At 35.7% G+C, this 17,531-nt stretch overlaps 2 protein-coding genes across 3 annotated transcripts; both read left to right on the top strand.

The window, feature by feature from the left end:
• Positions 1-156: 156 nt before the first annotated feature.
• LOC123897741 (probable folate-biopterin transporter 7) lies at positions 157-3,872 on the top strand. Its single transcript, XM_045948488.1, has 2 exons — positions 157-595; positions 2,625-3,872. Exons 1-2 carry the CDS (start codon positions 316-318, stop codon positions 3,674-3,676), a joined length of 1,332 nt encoding a protein of 443 aa, XP_045804444.1. The 5' UTR covers positions 157-315; the 3' UTR covers positions 3,677-3,872.
• Positions 3,873-8,205: 4,333 nt separating this feature from the next.
• LOC123898787 (telomere repeat-binding factor 1-like) lies at positions 8,206-16,190 on the top strand. Of its 2 annotated transcripts, none has more exons than XM_045949798.1 (7): positions 8,206-8,545; positions 9,186-9,335; positions 9,462-9,679; positions 10,519-10,603; positions 11,816-11,899; positions 13,429-13,779; positions 15,787-16,190. In XM_045949798.1, the coding sequence occupies exons 2-7, from the start codon at positions 9,186-9,188 to the stop codon at positions 15,799-15,801; spliced, it is 903 nt and encodes a 300-aa protein (XP_045805754.1). In that variant the 5' UTR covers positions 8,206-8,545; the 3' UTR covers positions 15,802-16,190. The 2 variants fall into 2 exon arrangements, with proteins under 2 accessions (XP_045805754.1, XP_045805755.1); XM_045949799.1 differs by having other exon boundaries at positions 8,388-8,545; positions 9,186-9,257.
• The last annotated feature ends 1,341 nt before the right edge of the window (positions 16,191-17,531 follow it).

Raw genomic sequence — 17,531 nt, 5'->3', positions numbered from 1 at the left:
TTTGTCAACGCAAACCTGTGAGCTTCCTTTTAATAGCAAAAGACTAGTATTAATGAAATTATTTTTAAATTTATAACTTAAAAAAAAAAAAACAGAAAAAGCACTGTGAAAAAGACATGAACATGTGTCACCCAATTGAATATGCCAACACTCAAAAACGTCACAAAGAAAAACCACAGATCATAAAAGAAAAAAACAACACCAACTTTTTCCTTAAACTTCCCGAAACAAAACCTCTTTCACAATTCCATGTTACTTCTACTTGTCTAATCCAACACATTCTTTTCCTTAACACTTCCGAAACTGAACTGAAAAATGGCGTCTTTGAAGGGTGGTGATAGTAACAAAAGCGTTGGTAATGACAAATTGATGAGAAAAGTGTTGGGTTTGGGTTATTGGGTACAAGGATTCAGATGTTTTCCATGGTTAGTAGTGAGTTTCTTTCTTAAAGATGGTCTTAATGTTAATCCTTCAACTCTTCAAATTCTTCAAAGTTCAGCAAATCTTCCTATGGTTGGAAAACCTCTTTATGGTCTTGTTTCAGATTCAGTTTATATTTCTGGTCAACATCGTGTTCCTTATATTGCTTTTGGAGGTAACATAATATTTACTCTATATTCAATCTATATACCCTTTTGCTTTTTCTTTATGATTTTGATTATATAATGGCAAAGTTGTGATCTTTTTGCTCTTTCATGAATTGGGTTACAATTAAGGTTTTTGAATGATTGTTTGTGTTGTCATCATCATTGATGTTGTGAATTTTTGTTTTGTTGCTTCCTTGATAGTTGATAATGTGAATTTGAGATTTTATTATTTGTTCTTATTGTTCTTTGAAAAAAATTAAGGGATGCATGAATGATCCTTTTTGTGTATGACACTACCTCCATGGTTATGGTTTCAAATTGCGGTCGCGGTTGCGGTCATTGCGATTGCTGTCATTGCAGTTGCTGACGAAAATAGGATTTGTAGGAACATGACCGAAATCGTCTAATGCAGTTCCTATTGCGATTACGATGCGGTCGTACATGTGCTTGAAGATTACACCAAAATTGCACTGTGATGCGGTTGCGAAGGCTATCACATCACTGATGTGACATAAGTAATATTGCGGCCGGAATCACATCACTGACGTGACATCAGTAATATTGCGGCCACAATTGCGGATGCGGACTGCAATTTAAAACCATTATCAGTATCTTATGATACATATTGTATCGGGATACATCAATCAATATGAATCTCTTGTGTGTATCTATATTGGACATGAATCTCATATTGAATCCCTATTCGATATGTCGAACCCCGATTTACTATGAAAAATCTCAGTTCATTCCAATGAATCACTACCTAAATTCAGTGTAGTCAACCATTTTTTTTCCTAGTCAATTTTGTGTAGTCAGACACTTTTTCTTTTGTCATTTGATTTATGACTTGAATCTTAAATTATTTTGAGGTTATGATTAAATATAAGATTCAATTCACAATTTGAAAAATAGTTCTTCTGATTCACGATATGCATCTTGATTTGATAACGATGTCTATGCCCACTATTGAAGAAAAGAATTGTGTTTGGTGTGTGTAGAATACTAGAACTTTCACACTCAGAGTTTGGCTGAAATCTCCTTCTTTAATGTGGTCCTTTTTTGGGTTGCTTTGGAAAAGCATAAAGAAAAAAAGAATGAAAACAAAGTGAGATTGAGATTCCATAATTGAAAATTCACGAGGTTGAGTTTTTTTTTTTATTTTGTTTTGTTAGAACATGTATTTGAGATAATCTATCTATCTAGTCTTAGTTTTATTTTTACAGATACTTTTTGAGTAAAAAAATGTTTATAGATTCTTTTTATTTGTCATGTAATGTAATTCAGTATGTCTACTGCCCAATTTTGGCCGATAAGTGATAACACACACTTTTCCCTGCATCAATCCAAAGGCAGAAACGGGATCTTTCGGATACTGGCCACTAAAATGAATCATAAAAGAAAGAAAAATCCAAATCCTGATTCAGAAGGAACTTAAGATGCTTGAATATGAATATCGTTAGGAACAATTTAAATGAATGGATGTCGCTGTTACTTGAACACAAAGACAATATAAAGTATATACTACTTTGTTACCTTCCTTATGAAGGAAGTGCAAAAGATCACAATTATTTCTATGAAGCGGAGTTATTGAATCGGTCTCTTTCATATTCATTAGAAGAATGCATAGAAAGATAGGTGGCAAGGAATCATCCCTAGGAAAACTTATAGGAAAACCAGGGGTCAAACAGTCCTGATATTAGGTGTGTCTCTGCGTCGGACACATGTCAGTGTCATATGTTTTTTCACATTAGAAGTGTTGGTGTGTTCGTCTCCATTGTCCCTGTCGAAGTTAGTGCTTTGTACTTCTGTCACAGATTTGATGGCATTTTTTCAATTTCATGCAAATAGTCTCATTCGTGGATCTCAATAGTATTCAATTATTAAGAAAAAGGCGTCGAATTTCGCCAAAGATTTATTGATAATCATATCTATCATGAATTTTTAAATTATTCCACTTTTTATCATTTTATTGCATTTCAAATTTCTATCAATGATATATATAAATTCTTAAATATTTCTTTAAATTTGTTTATGCAGCTTTCTTGCAGGCACTATCATGGCTAGCGATAGCAATCTCTCCATCAAGCATATCTATTTTCACCATCTCTATATACCTCCTCCTTAGTAATCTAGGCGCTTCAATAACCGAGGTAGCAAATGACGCAATCGTTGCCGAGATGGGTAAACAACCTCCTTCAACCAAGAAATCTCAACAACCATCTTCCTCAGGTAACCTCCAATCATTTGTTTGGATAGCTTCCTCTATAGGAGGAGTTCTCGGCAACCTTCTAGGTGGCATTTTCATCGGCCGCCTCTCCCCACAATCCATGTTTTTGTTTTTCAGCCTCCTCGTTGCTCTCCAATTCTTCATAACCATTTCAGTTCGTGAGAAATCTCTCGGACTCCCAAAGAATCCATCAGTTGGGATCAAGAAACAGCTTTCAGAACTATCAGCCGCACTTCAAAAACCCGAAATAACTTATTCCATCTCATGGTTTGCATTATCTTATGCCATTATTCCCTTACTTAACGGAACCATGTTCTTTTACCAAACACAATACTTAAAAATCGATTCATCAATATTAGGCATCTCCAAGGTTTTTGGTCAAGCAACAATGCTTCTCTGGGGCGTTATATATAACCGATACCTAAAATCCGTCTCTCCAAGGAAACTAATATCAACCATCCAAGCAACAATAGCATTCTTAATGATATCTGATTTCTTATTCGTGCGCGGTTTCTATAGACAAATAGGCGTACCGGACACACTCTACGTAGTGATTTTCTCAGGATTCTTAGAAGTTCTATTTTTCTTCAAGTTTCTTCCATTCACTGTGTTATTAGCACAACTATGTCCACAAGGTTGTGAAGGGTCAATAATGGCATTTCTCATGTCAGCTGTTGCATTAGCATTCATTGTGAGTGGTTATCTTGGTGTTGCACTTGCATCATATATTAAGATAACAGGAAGTGATTTTTCAGGTTTTCCATTTGGACTTATGATACAAGCTGCATGTACTTTGTTACCAATATTTTGGTCATCATGTATACCTGATTATGTCAAAACAAAAGACAAGCATAAAGATTAAAGACTAATTAATGTAATAGCTTTTAGAAATGTTATAGTGATTTAAGGAAATGGTAGTGTGTGATGTTGAAGTGAATTATTCGGTTTATTTAATTGTTTTTTTGCATTGGTCGGTAGGAACAAATAAGAGTAACATTCAATTGGTTTAGTATTTATTTCAATATTTGATATTTGATTATATCTTGGATTGGTGGGTATAAGGTGAAATGAAATAGAATAGCTTATTTTTTTTTGCTTTTTCTTTGACAAGTCACTCTAGTTAGATTTTTTAAACATTTTTAGTGTCAACCATAAGAAATAAGAGGTTGACTCTTGTTTTTAAATACACAATTTATAAAATCTTTTGAAAATAATGAGTTCCAAAAACCTTTTTGAAAAAACTAAAGATCAATAAAGTCAAATTTTGCCTTTAATAAACATTGAACTTCTAACAAATGAGTTGTCACTCACCTTTAACTACTAGTATCTTGATTAGTCAATAGTAATTTCCAACCTTGTTTTGGGTGGAGCTTAATGATCACTTAAACTCATTCACCTTTAACCTTAGTTAAGCGTAAAAGAATAAAACAACCAAACAATTCTGCAAAAGTATAAATAAAAACACAAATTTCTCAAACCGAAAATAACAAGATCAATATGACTACGTACTATAGTATTATCCTAATTAAGCAACAAAATTCAGCGAAGAACATTAATAATATAACATCCAAGATATTGAACTCAAGTTGTTAATGAGCATCACCAAATGATAGATCGTTCTAGAAAATTGAAGTTCGATTCTTAAGTAGAACAATTTCTTGGTCCAACATATTGCTAGAATATTTTCTAACAAAATGAAGCCAACATATAAAAACACCAACAATAATCGAGTATTTGATTTTTGTAAGATACTTTTTACGATTTTGCAAGATACTAATAAGTATTTCTATAAATATTTTAGGGTGGTCTCTATAAACATTTCAAAGTTCCATAATTAAATTTAACAGATTTTTGTCCTGCTTTTCGATCAACTCGTGTATTATATCGTGTATTATATGAATCTTTCCTACAAAAGTTTAAATTTTTTTAACAAGGGCTGAATAATTTTTTTTAGTTTTTTTCTCATAAAAATTGATAAATAATTCATCATTTGTTAAAAAATTCTAAATTTTTGCGGAGGAGGTTCTTATTATAATACTATAAACATGAAGAAAAAAAAAATCATTCACAAATATGAAAGAACACAAACCTTATGATAAACATCCATTAAAATTTTTTTACGATAAACATGAGAAATATAAGCATAATGAGAACACATCAAATGCAAGATTTAAGTGGCATGTGTTTTTCCAATGTAATGACAGCATTCAATCAAGGCAAGCAGCTGGCTTAGATCATGTCATAACTGCTCGGCTACAGCAAGTTCGAACAATTCAGGAATTGATTATGGCAATATGTCAAAGTGAAAGCAAGGATAGCAGGGCTGTTTGCAATGATGATCTGGGTGTTGTGGAATAATAGGAATAACAAGGTATGGATCAGGGACGAAGCCTAGGACTTAAGTGTTAAGTCACGACATCTATGGGAGGAATGGAATGCTGTTCAACACTATCAGCATGACAGTCAGGGGCGGCCTAGGCCCATGTACGAGGCATAAGGTCTCTTAAAAATGAGGGTCACAAATTTTTTTTTATAGGGTAGTAGTATTAGTAAGTTAGGGGGTGTAAAAATTAATTATTTATATTAGAAAATGTTGTAAGGGCAGTAAGACCCAGCCCAATCCGTTTTCCTAAGGGGAAAAAAAAACAGACAAGAGAAGCCTATCTTCTTGCGTTTTGCGTTCTGTTATGCGATCTACATATTCTTTCTCAAAAACTCCATTAATTCACCACCACCAGGCGTGAGGTGTCGACCTACCACCATCACCGGCGACATTAACGTCGGTTAACCTCATTCCTTCTATTCTCAAAAACTCCATTAAAGTTGAAACAAAGGTAAAAACTAAATTTTATAAGTTAGAGTTTCTAAAATTTGCAATGTAAAATCACAATTTTTCTATTTTAATTGTGTTTCCCAATTCTCATCATTCTTTAATTACTGAAGTTTTACTTGCGGTCTACCATGTTACAAGAAAGACTTAACGACTTAGCATTGATAGCAATTGAGAATAATCTCTTGGATGACATACAATATGAAGACTTGATTGATGAATTTGCTTCACAAAATGCAGCGAGAATGTTTTTTTATAAGCAAAGTAGCTATAATGTATTTTGTTGTTATTGTTAGACTATGAATCTTTTTTATGTTAATTACAAGAATGATTATAATTTTATGTTATTTGCAATTTAAATCGATGATGATTTTTTTATAAAAAAAAGTTACGTTTTTTTTTTTTATTAAAAGCCCACTTTCATATTTGGCACAGAGCCTCCAAAAACTCGGAGACGCCACTGATGACAGTCCAACGCCATTTCAACAACAACAGCAACAGTTAGCTTGGCAGAAACCTCCTATGCATCGGTATAAATGTAACGCCGATGCCGGGTTTTATAATGACTTAAACAAAACAACTGCAGGTTGGTGTTAATTTGCGTGACTTTACCGGTAATTTTGTGGTGGCTGATACTTATTGGAATGAAGGAAAGTGTTTTATAAATAGAGCTGTCAAAATGGGCTAGCCCGAATTGGCCGGCCCGCCAAGCCCGATTTTTTCCTGGGCTCGGGCATTGAAAATCCTGGCCCGAATTATTTATGGGCTTTTTAGCCCGGCCCGACAAAGCCCGATTAAAATATGGGCTAGCCCGAATGGGCCGCGGGCGGCCCGCAAGCCCGAAAAAATTAAAATTAAAAAAATAAAATAAAATATAAATATAAATAATTTGTTTTGGATGATTTGAAATTAGTTTGTAATATAAATTATAAAACACCGTCTGTTACTTAAGTAGCAGACGAGTAAAAATAGGGCACCCAAGAAACTCGTAGGTAGCGGATGAGTAAAAATAGGACGCGTGAGAAACTCGTACGTAGTGGATGAAAAAAAATAGGGCGCGCGAGAAACTGGTACGTAGCGGATGAGTAAAAAAAGGGCGCCCGAGAAAGTCGTAGGTAGCGGATGAGTAAAAATATGACGCACGAGAAACTCGTAAGTAGCGGATGCGTAAAAATAGGGCGCGAGAAACTCGTAGGTAGTGTATGAGTAAAAATAGGGCGCGCGAGAAACTCGTACGTAGTGGATGAATAAAATAGGGCGCGCGAGAAACTCGTAGGTAGCGGAAGAGTAAAATAGGGCGCGCGAGAAAGTCGTAGGTAGCGGATGAGTAAAAATATGACGCGCGAGAAACTCGTAGGTAATGGATGAGTAAAAATATGGCGCGCGAGAAACTCGTAGATAGGGGATGAGTAAAAAAACGGCGCGCGAGAATTATTAATGCTATTTACATGGTTGAGTTTGAGCACTAAAAGTAAAAAAAAAAAAGGGGCCGGCCCGAAAGCCCGACTACCCGTACCGGGCCGGGCTTGGGCACTAATTTTGATAGCCCGTTTTTTATCCGGGTTTTTTAGCCCGGCCCGACAAAGCCCGGAGCCCGACCGGGCCGGCCCGAAATTGTCCGGGCCGCCCGTTTTGACAGCTCTATTTATAACGGAAGCGGAATCAATCATATTAATTGAAGCAATGAAAGATATGGAGCAAAGAGGTATCACACACGTTATATTTGAAACTGATTCAAAGAGTATGATGGATGCAATTTATCAGAGAAGCGTCGGTAACTCATAGTTTAGTTCACTTACTTGTAATATAAAAAATAAATTGTTGTCAAATCCAAACTTTATGGTTAAGTGTATTAAGCGACAAACGAGTATGATAGCTCAGTCGTTGTATTTTTGAGTTGTTACCTCTTTGTATTACTCCTTTACTGAATAATGACATGATATGAGTTATTTTTTTGTAAAAAAAGAGAAAAGAGAGTGCATAGAAGAATCCAAAGCTTAAAAAGTAAACTAACAGCGAAACAATAAATTGTTGAATCAATCGCAATTAAATCGATGATTATTCAATACTTTTTTTGTGGTTCAATCATATTTAACCAAATCATAATACAATAATACAATCAGGATCAAAATCAACAAACCATATATCCAGAAGTTTTTTTTGAAGAAACCCATATATCAGAAGTTATAAAACATTAATGTCACATCGATAACTAATCTCTGTTAACAAAGTCTAGGCATAGGGTGGTCAATTTATAGGGTGCTTGCCTACTCTTCAGACGTGTCTTTGACAAATTGGCGGTTGTTCGGTCTCCGCTTTTGGAGACGGGAGTGCTTGGTCGCTATGATTTCATTTTCCTCAACCAATTCGATTGTGTCAGCCCTGAGACTGATTGGTCTAACATTTATGAGCAGGCTGACCAGACAAAGATGGATGGTAAAATAGATTTGGATCACATTTTTTCATACAAACATTGTTGTACATGAAATAAATAAATAAAATCCTAGTAATAAAGGATTAAACAAATCAACAATAAATAAAAAAGATAACTAACCTCTATTAACAAAGAACCATTATGACAACCTTGATTAAACCATCTTCTTCAACCACATTTTTTTTCCATTAAAACATTGGTGTACATGAAACAAATATATATCTTTTACTAGTAAAAGGTAGGTTGAATTGCTCATAGGCCTTCATTGTAGTAAAATCCTCCTAGAAAAAAAAAACATTTTAGTAAAAAAAATAATTCAAAACCCTAAATTAAATCAAATCTAATCTAATAAATAGGAAAAAACAAAATACAGATGATGTCAGTTTTGCCGCTTTGTAACAGAAACCAGTTCGTCTCACACTGATCTCAACGCTGCCGGAGTTTGTTCATCGTCGTCGGAAGTTAGGGTGAGAAACTCCACCATTTCCTTTTCAATTTCATTTGATTTATTTTTCCAATTTCCCTTCCCCTCTCATGGTAGCTTGCACAATGATGCAATTCCGCCGCGATTTGCGGTGGTAAGAGTCTTCCGGCAAAAGGCACCGCATCACAGAATTGCGTCGCACCATAGAAAAGCTCCGTTAATCGGCGCAATTGAAAACCTAGGTTTATGTTTTTGTTGGAGAGTTGAGAGAGAAAGGGAATGTGAGAAAAAATTATCAACGTGTTTATGTAAATTATTTTAATGGAATAGAATAGGGAGAAGAATTCTTACAATTGATGTATTTTTTATTTTTTGAATTTTTTATGAAAAGAGTAAAATGATTTGGTTAATTTGTTAAAGTCCTTTGAAACCTTGACCCAATTCATTTTTTGGCTACCCATATAGGAAAGTTTTAGTTTTATGGTGAAAAGTAATTTGCACGTCAGGGCGAGATGGGACTTTTTTTTTACCTCGTGTAACTTCCGAAGAAAGGCTTAAGAGTTTTTTATGTGTTATGAGTCTGTAAAATTTGTGATTGAATGCTTGGAGGTGAATTCAATGGTTGTAGAATTTATTATGTCGGTTGCAGCTGAGACTGAGAGTGAATTTTTGTGTTACTCTAGATGGGTGCTCCGAAGCAGAAATGGTCAGCAGAAGAGGAAGCGGCGCTTAAGGCTGGAGTTGTCAAGCATGGGGTGGGTAAATGGCGCACAATACTCAAGGATCCTGAGTTTAATTGTGTCTTATATATTCGCTCAAATGTTGATCTAAAGGTTTGCTTATGTTGTTGGTCATTGTGCTAATTTGTTTATTTATTCGTTTTTCTATATCATAATGTATTGAATTAATGTTGGACCGTCAAATGTGGATCTAAAGGTTTGGTTATGTTCGTTGGATAGGATAAATGGAGAAATTTAAGTGTGATGGCAAATGGATGGACTTCTAGGGAGAAGGCTAAGGTATCAATCAGAAGGGTGCATCATCAGGGATCAAGACATGATGACAACCCTATGGCTGTCACTCCTGTTACTCCAAGTGATGATGAAATTGTTGATGTTAAGCCTCTTCAAGTTTCAAGAGATATGCAAATTCCTGGTCCAAGAGGGCCTATTGTAAGGTTGGGCCCTATTTTTTTTGTTGGTTTAATATGGTAATTTATTTAATTGCATCTGATAGCGTTGTCAAATAGAGGCTATAGTATAGTGAAATTTCAACAAGCTGCTATTGTTCTGCGATACACAATTTATTACAAAATATCGACAATAATGCCTCCATTAGATTCTCCGGTAGAAATCCAGGAGAGCTCTGAGATTACTTATGAGTTTTCCTTCACTGGTTTTTCCACGGATACCGATTTTTGTGGTTCCTCCTCGGAAGTCGAAGATCATTTCAAGATCCTCGAAGATATTCGAGGGTTCAATGTCACTTCAGCTAACACACCAGATGAGACTTTACCTCCGTTGAGCTGCTTTTTGCAAAATGACGAGGGAGAAACTCAGTAAGAGACTATAGCAGCATTTTATCTATGTAGTGTAGCAGAATTTGAACAAACTATATTTTTCACGATCTGTAATTGACAGCACTCCGATTATCATGCTGTTATTCAATAGTGCTGTCGGTGATTGTCTTTCAATCAGGGATTCTTATTAATTACCTAGTGTGTTAAGATCATTCATTCAATTGCTTTGCTGGTATAGATCATGTAATTTAATAGTGCTATCGGCAATTGTATTTCAGTTAGGGATTCTTATTAATTACCAAGTGTGTTAAGATCATTCATTCAATTGTTTTGCTGGTATGCTTGCCTGATTTCATTATCTTATTTTGCTTGCATCCTATAAAGGTTTCATTTTTTTGAAATTTGATTTATATATGTTCCCTTGTTTGTTGTAAATTGTAGTAACTTTTATATGTTTATTTTGACATTGTATGCATAACCATGTTTATAATATACAGATTGGATAACCTTATCATGGACGCTATATCTTGCTTGAATGAGCATGGTGGTTCTAATAAAACAACTATTGCTGCTTTCATAGAGGTATAATTCTGATTTCTAAGCCCAACTTTTGTTTGTTCTGATTTTAATTCAGTAGTTGGCATGCTGTTATTCTAACTTTATGATTGTCGATGTTAGAATACGTAATAAATATCATATAAAATCACTATCCTATCTTAACATTAATTTAGAATAGGTTAAATAGTGTTTACCTCCTGTAATGTTAGCGAATTTCGGTTTACCCCCCTGTACTTTTTTCTTTGGCAATTCCAACCCTGTAATGTGAAGATTCCGTCCTTTAAGTCCCTCATTGAATATGTTGGCTTATGACTGAACATAAGGGATGAAATAGCATGCTTAGTGAGGGGGGTAAACCGAAATTCGCTAACATTACATGGGAAAATCACTATTTAACCCAAATACTCATAAGCCAGCATGTTCAGTGAGGGACTAAAATGACGGAATCTTCACATTATAGGGTTGAAATTGTAAAAAAATTACAGGGGCGAAAACCGAAATTCACTATCATGGAACCGGGTTAGCTGACTTTGTGGTGCCAAAGTCATGTCCCTTTGAGCAAATACTGGCCATCCGATTAATCATGTACGCTAGGTTCTGCCACGTCATTTTCTTTATAAAAAAACAGTATTTCTCACCTCTTCTCTTCCAACGTTGGAACAGTATCACCTCCTCCGACGCCTCCCCACCATCTCCTCTTATGGTGACGTCGCACCACCTCACGCCATGGCACCTCTAGACTACCTCCCATCAATGTTGCAACTCGCTCCGGCGTCACACCGCCATCGACCCACCGATGCCAATCTATGCTCTGTTACGTTTTTTTGCTCTGCTTCTGTGTTTCCTCCATTGTTATTCCTTTTTAAGCTTTATACAGTGGGTTGACGGTGGTTTATTGGTAATGGCGGTGCTCAGGTCGACGGAGTGCGGCGGCAGAAAGTTTGGTCTCTGGCAGCAGGACAATTTCTAAGATGTTCTTATTTTTTTTTTAAATTTAATAAATAAAATAAGGAGCAGCACATGGCAGAATCTGGTGCATCAGATTGATCGGACGGATTCAATTGGACCAAAGGCAGCCTGCCTTTCCCGCCCAAAAGTCATCTAATCCTTGTCCCATCTATCATCCCTAGATCCTACCGTCGAAACTGCTTTATTTTTATATTTCTTATACAATAGTTTTTTTTTTCTTCCTTTGTATTCAAATTAATTTGAATTGCATCATTTTGTATTTTGTAGGATCAATACTATGCACCGGAAGACTTCAAAAAGATGTTGTCTGCAAAACTGAAATATCTTACATCTAGGGGAAAACTGATCAAGGTATATTGCAACATGTTTCATTATGTCATAACCCATCCATCTGATGCAAACATACAATAAAAATTGTCATAGATGCATTTGTTTGTGTTTTTGTCCAACCACCAGGGTGGGTGCACTACTTTTTACAACCCTTTCCCATTTATAGTAGAGGCTGACCTGTCTTTACATTCCTTATCTTTTGGGAGTGGGTTCTCCTCTACAGTACTGTTTTATATTCACTTTTTGTGGACAAATACAAAATCAAGCATTTGCTCTAAAGATTTAATGGATTAAATATTAATATTGGTAAGAATCATAGTCTCATATCGGCTAGAATAAGGCCTAAGTAGAGCTTATAAAGCCTAGGCAATCCTCTTTGTAGAAGTTGGTTTGGGGGAGTTGAATCAGGCCAAAAAACACAAGATGGTGTTAGTGTCTATCCTATACACATTATAGAGCCACCGTATTATCCATGAACGAAGTTCATTAGTGTTGGGGTGTAAGTAGGTGTATTAGAAGAAACTCAAGTCTCACATTGATGTGAGATAATGCCTGAATATATCTCATAATATCTAGGAAATCTTCACCTTACAAGCCGTTTTGTGGGGATTAAAAATTGATATGCTGCCTTGATCTTTCTTTGTCTCGAACCCCATACCCCTATAATAATGGTAGAGTAAAGGGTGGCCCCAAAGCGGAATTTATCGGTGGTGGTTGGTCGAAGCTCCAGTAGGTAGCCACTCCCTTCTCAGGGAACCGTACGTGAGACTTCCGCATCATACGGCTCCGTCCCGAGCTTCCATCGTCGGCCCTTGTCATTAGACCACTATCTATGCATGTATATTAAACCTGGACTCTCGAATCTTTTGCTTCTCGGGTGGTGGCGAACAATGCAGCTTGCGTTGCGGGAGATGCCACCCGCATTTCCTTTTTTATTTTTTAGGGGGCCAGGCCAAAGAAATGTCTCCACCAGCTGCCAACAGTCCCTCTGTCCCACACATCTATCCATAAGCAAGTGTAGTTCACCGGTTCCACGAAATGCTCCTATGCTCCAAACCATTCAATTTAGACAAAGCCTAGTATTACCATTTATATGACTGTATATCCGAGTTCGCGAAGTCGAAATTGGGCCAGATATGGAGTTAGCTGAAAAAAAAACATTCTCAGGACAAGAGGGTTTGGAGAGAGGCTGAAAGGAATAAAGAAAGATGTCAAGTTAAAATGAAAATTGTGATTTGTCGAGTTGAAATGATGAGAAACAATCCTTGTAATATTTTTTAATTCAGAGTACATATATCTATTTAAATAAAGTGTTACTGTTGATGCCGCTACTTGTTTTATTTTATTCCCTGTAGTCTGTTACTTAGATACAGCTGCTGGTTGTGGGTTTGGGATGGGATTCTAGTATACAACTCTTCATTCTATATATTCTTGATTTAGTGTTGTACATTTATTGTGAGCCATATTTGGATGCTATTATCATTTTTTGGATGTCAAGTTTACTTGTTTCAATTAGAAATCTTACTCATGGGTTGAGTTTGATATTTCAGGTGAAACGTAGGTATAGGATTGCACCTACCCCAGCATATTCAGACAGAGGAAGACGCTCTCCCATGTCATTATTGGAAGGGAGGCAGAGAGGCTCTTTCAGATTTGACATGAGTCGGATCAATATGCCTACACAGTCTGAGATAGATATAGAGTTAGAAAAGATAAGGTCCATGTCCGCCGAAGAGGCAGCTGCAGTTGCTGCTCGAGCAGTCGCTGCAGCAGAAGCTGCCTTAGCGGAAGCTGAAGAAGCAGTGCTGGAGGCAGAGGCTGCAGAAGCAGAAGCAGATGCAGCGGAAGCTTTTGCAGAAGCTGCAAGGAAAACAGAGAAGGAGACAAAATCCCTAAAGATGGTACATCTCGGCTTTTCCTTCATAATACTATAACTTAATCTATTAATAGGAGTATGACACGTAAAAGTTTCTTTTGTATGCAACTTAGAAGCAAAATGACACAGAATGGTTTTTTTTTTTTTTTTAATGATATCTACATATGATATTATTTGGGAATGCCAATCTAGGGGCCGTTTGGATTTGCTTATTTTTGAGCTTATGCAAATTAGTTTTCATATATTGTTATAAGCTTGTCAAGATAGTTTATGAAAAAAAAGCTTTTTAAAGATACAATTTTTCCACACTTATATTTTGATTTAACCACTTTGACCCACAAGTCCAAGCTACGCACAACTGCTCTTCTACCTGGCGCGCCATTGTCTCCATTTGGGATAAGACGACAGAAGGTTTGCAATGGTCCATTGGGAACGGCCGCAAGATTCGATTCTGGAATGACCGCTGGCTACCTTCAGGTGTTGTTATTGTGTTAAGGGAGGTGGTAAAGCAACCGGTGGATCCGTGCCTCGAAAACAAAACTATCGACTACTTCTCGGATAACAATGGTGGGTGGAGGCTCCAAGAGGCGTCGGATCTGATACCAACACAGGTCATGAACCAAATTTTTGGATGTACGGCTGCTGTAGAAAACGTGAGTGAGGATAAGCTGTTTTGGCCATTCTCATCGAACGGTACTTTTACGGTGAAAACAGCTTACGAACTCCTGCTGCATTCGCATGAACAGGATAGTGTTTTGTGGAACAATGTTTGGAAATGGGAGGGTCCCCAGAAAATTAAATCATTTCTCTGGCGTGTGTTGAATGATGGCCTCAAAACGAATGACAAGAGATATAGATGTCGTTTAACAACTCTGTCAGGCTGTCTGTTATGCTCAAACACGTGTGAAAGCACCTTGCATCTCTTTCGCAACTGTGTTGAGGTGAAGCCCGTGTGGAATCAGTTTGGTTTTGCGTTCAATAGATGAGAGCAGGAGGATGCAAAAAGTTGGCTTGGTAATAACTTGAATCCGTCGAAACAGAAGCGTTACATCCTGTTTGGTATTATTATTTGGTGTATATGGATCCATAGGAACCACTTGGTGTTTGAAGATATAATCTTTGAGTGGCAAGCGGTTGCTATTCGAGCGCGGAATTTACTGCAGGAAGTTAATAGAGCTGAAGCTGCTTATCCACACATGGAAAGATCCTACACTTCTGCCCAGGTAGGGTGGAAGACTCCGGAGAAAGATTGGATAAAGGTCAACACAGATGGGGCTTTAATCCTACAGAATCAACAAGCAGGTTGCGGAGGTGTTTTTAGAGACGAGTCAGGACGATGGTTGGGGGGTTTCTCCCGTAAATTAGGAAGTTGTTCAGCACTGATGGCGGAAGGGATACAACAAGATCTTGGTAGAGTCCGACTCAGCAGTAACGGTTGATCTTATATTGAAAGGCAGTCCAGAAAACCATCCTTTTGTTTCTATTATTTCCCTCATCAATCGCCTTAAGATGAAGGAATGGGAGGTGTCCTTCAAGGCAAATCAAGTTGCGAACTGGTTTGCGGGTCACGCGTTATCTCTACCTACGGGTATTCATGACTTTAATAATCCCCCGCCGGGTGGTATCAACCTCCTATGGCAGGATTGTGTCGGTGTTCTTTTTAATCGTAGAGTTCCTATGTGATCCGGCCTAACGGCCTCCCTTGTATTAAAAAAATACAATTTTTGTCCGTGAGAACTTATGATTTAACATTAAAGCTTATTTATTTGCATAAGCTATTTTTCATAATCTCAAAAGTAAGCTAATCCAAACGGTTTAATTAATTTATTTGTTTTTCCATATAACCTGCTTACGAAGGCATAGAGAACACTCTTCTCGAAACCGATCATCTAAAACGATTTGAAATGTGATTTAATTGTGTAGGGATTTATCATTTTGGAGGCATTCTATTAAGTATTTTAGGGATTATCTGGTATTTCTATCAAATAGATGAATATGGTATGTTAATCTTATTGTATATTTAAATTTATAGGTGCACCCTGCTTGATTGAAGTCTGAAGAATGAGACATGAGGAGAGAGATCTGTGGTGTTGGGTTGAACTGACAGCCAGATTAATATGTTACATATATTACATATACTATTTATATGTAAAGTGACTATGCAGACTTAGCCTTTATCATTAGATTTTAGTGAAGAATTAGACCTTGAAATAAATGTCGTTCTTGTTGTAGATGTAGATAGAAACATTGTTTTGAATGTTGTAATTTTCTTGAGCGCGGTTGTTTCCTGTAGCGCTTTGCGTATACCCCTTGCAGAAAGTAGATCTTTAGATGAATTGGAATCTTTTCAAATTTCTGCAAAATCATACACAGCTTTATAAGTTCACCCCTTTCAAAATAAAAAGCCTTTAAGTGGACTCTAGGCTTTATTAGGGATCTTTTCATGTTGAAACAAAGTGCCTTTTTATTTATAGATTTGATTAAGACTCTAAAATTCTTTGGATTTATTATTTTTTGCTTAAGTAATTGTGTGAAAAGCTACTCTCCTGTTCAAAGAGGGTTTTGGTGTTCAAGGTTTTTGTTTTGGAGGAGGGGGTGTTTGTTCCACACACCCTACAAGGAATTGTGCAAAAACTGTTTTTTGATAATCCTAGTGAATGTTTGCATTTATCTACAATATATTAAAAGAAGATACAAATGAAATCACCAATTTGCCCCTATTTCATTTTTTGACACATAATCATTTTCAAGGGTATTTTGTGTCTTTATTAAAAAAAGTTAGTAGAAAAATGCTAAAAAATTTCTAATATTTCTCAGTAGGATTTGAGCCTTTAACCTTTTAGTTACACTCCTTATTATATTTACCACTAAGCCATATGAATTAATTTGTTATATTTTTGGAACCATCTACAATATATTAAAAGAAGATACATATGAAATCACCAATTTTCCCCTATTTCATTTTTTGACACATAATCATTTTCAAGGGTATTTTGTGTCTTTATTAAAAAAAGTTAGTAGAAAAATGCTAAAACATTTCTAACATTTCACAGCAGGATTTGAACCCTTAACCTTTTAGTTACACTTCTTATTATATTTACTACTAAGCCATATGAATTAATTTGTTATATTTTTGGAACCAATATGAGTTAAATACCTAATTATAACCATAAAACTCCACTTTATTTGTTACTTCTCCCATGATTTTTTTTTTTTTTTATCTAAAACTCCAATTTTTTGTATGTAACCCAAATTCAAATTACCTCATTTTATACAAATTCAATTTTTTTATTAAACAAAAATCAATTAACTGGACATCGATAAATCCTATACAATCTACTATATAGGCGAATTAATATATGCGGTATTAATTTTCTTTTACTTACTCAATTTAAAATGTTTCTTTACCTTAAAAAATAAAATAAATAACATATAGAAATCCACATAAAATTAATAATTATGACCGATTAATGAATATAATGACACATCTACAATATATGAAAAGAAGATACATATTTTTTTGAAGGAAAAAAGAAGATACATATCAATTAACTGGGCATCGATAAATCCTATACAATCTACTATATAGGCGAATTAATATATGCAGTATTAATTTTGTTTTGCTTACTCAATTTAAAACGTTTCTTTACCTTAAAAAAAATAAAATAAATATTATATAGAAATCCGCATAAAATTAATAATTATGACCGATGAATGAATATAATGACACATCTACAATATATGAAAAGAAGATACATTTTTTTTTTAAGGAAAAAA

Source organism: Trifolium pratense, linkage group LG7 (genome assembly GCF_020283565.1).
Source record: "Trifolium pratense cultivar HEN17-A07 linkage group LG7, ARS_RC_1.1, whole genome shotgun sequence".
Lineage (NCBI taxonomy): Eukaryota > Viridiplantae > Streptophyta > Magnoliopsida > Fabales > Fabaceae > Trifolium > Trifolium pratense.
This window is presented reverse-complemented; position numbering and strand designations above follow the sequence as displayed.

Coding starts and splice junctions, on each gene's coding strand:
- LOC123898787 (XM_045949798.1), top strand. CDS start 9,186: ATGGGTGCTCCGAAGCAGAAATGGTCAGCAGAAGAGGAAGCGGCGCTT. Junction 9,336..9,461: donor GCTCAAATGTTGATCTAAAG/GTTTGCTTATGT, acceptor TTCGTTGGATAG/GATAAATGGAGAAATTTAAG. Junction 11,900..13,428: donor CTAGGGGAAAACTGATCAAG/GTATATTGCAAC, acceptor TTGATATTTCAG/GTGAAACGTAGGTATAGGAT.
- LOC123897741 (XM_045948488.1), top strand. CDS start 316: ATGGCGTCTTTGAAGGGTGGTGATAGTAACAAAAGCGTTGGTAATGAC. Junction 596..2,624: donor TCCTTATATTGCTTTTGGAG/GTAACATAATAT, acceptor TTGTTTATGCAG/CTTTCTTGCAGGCACTATCA.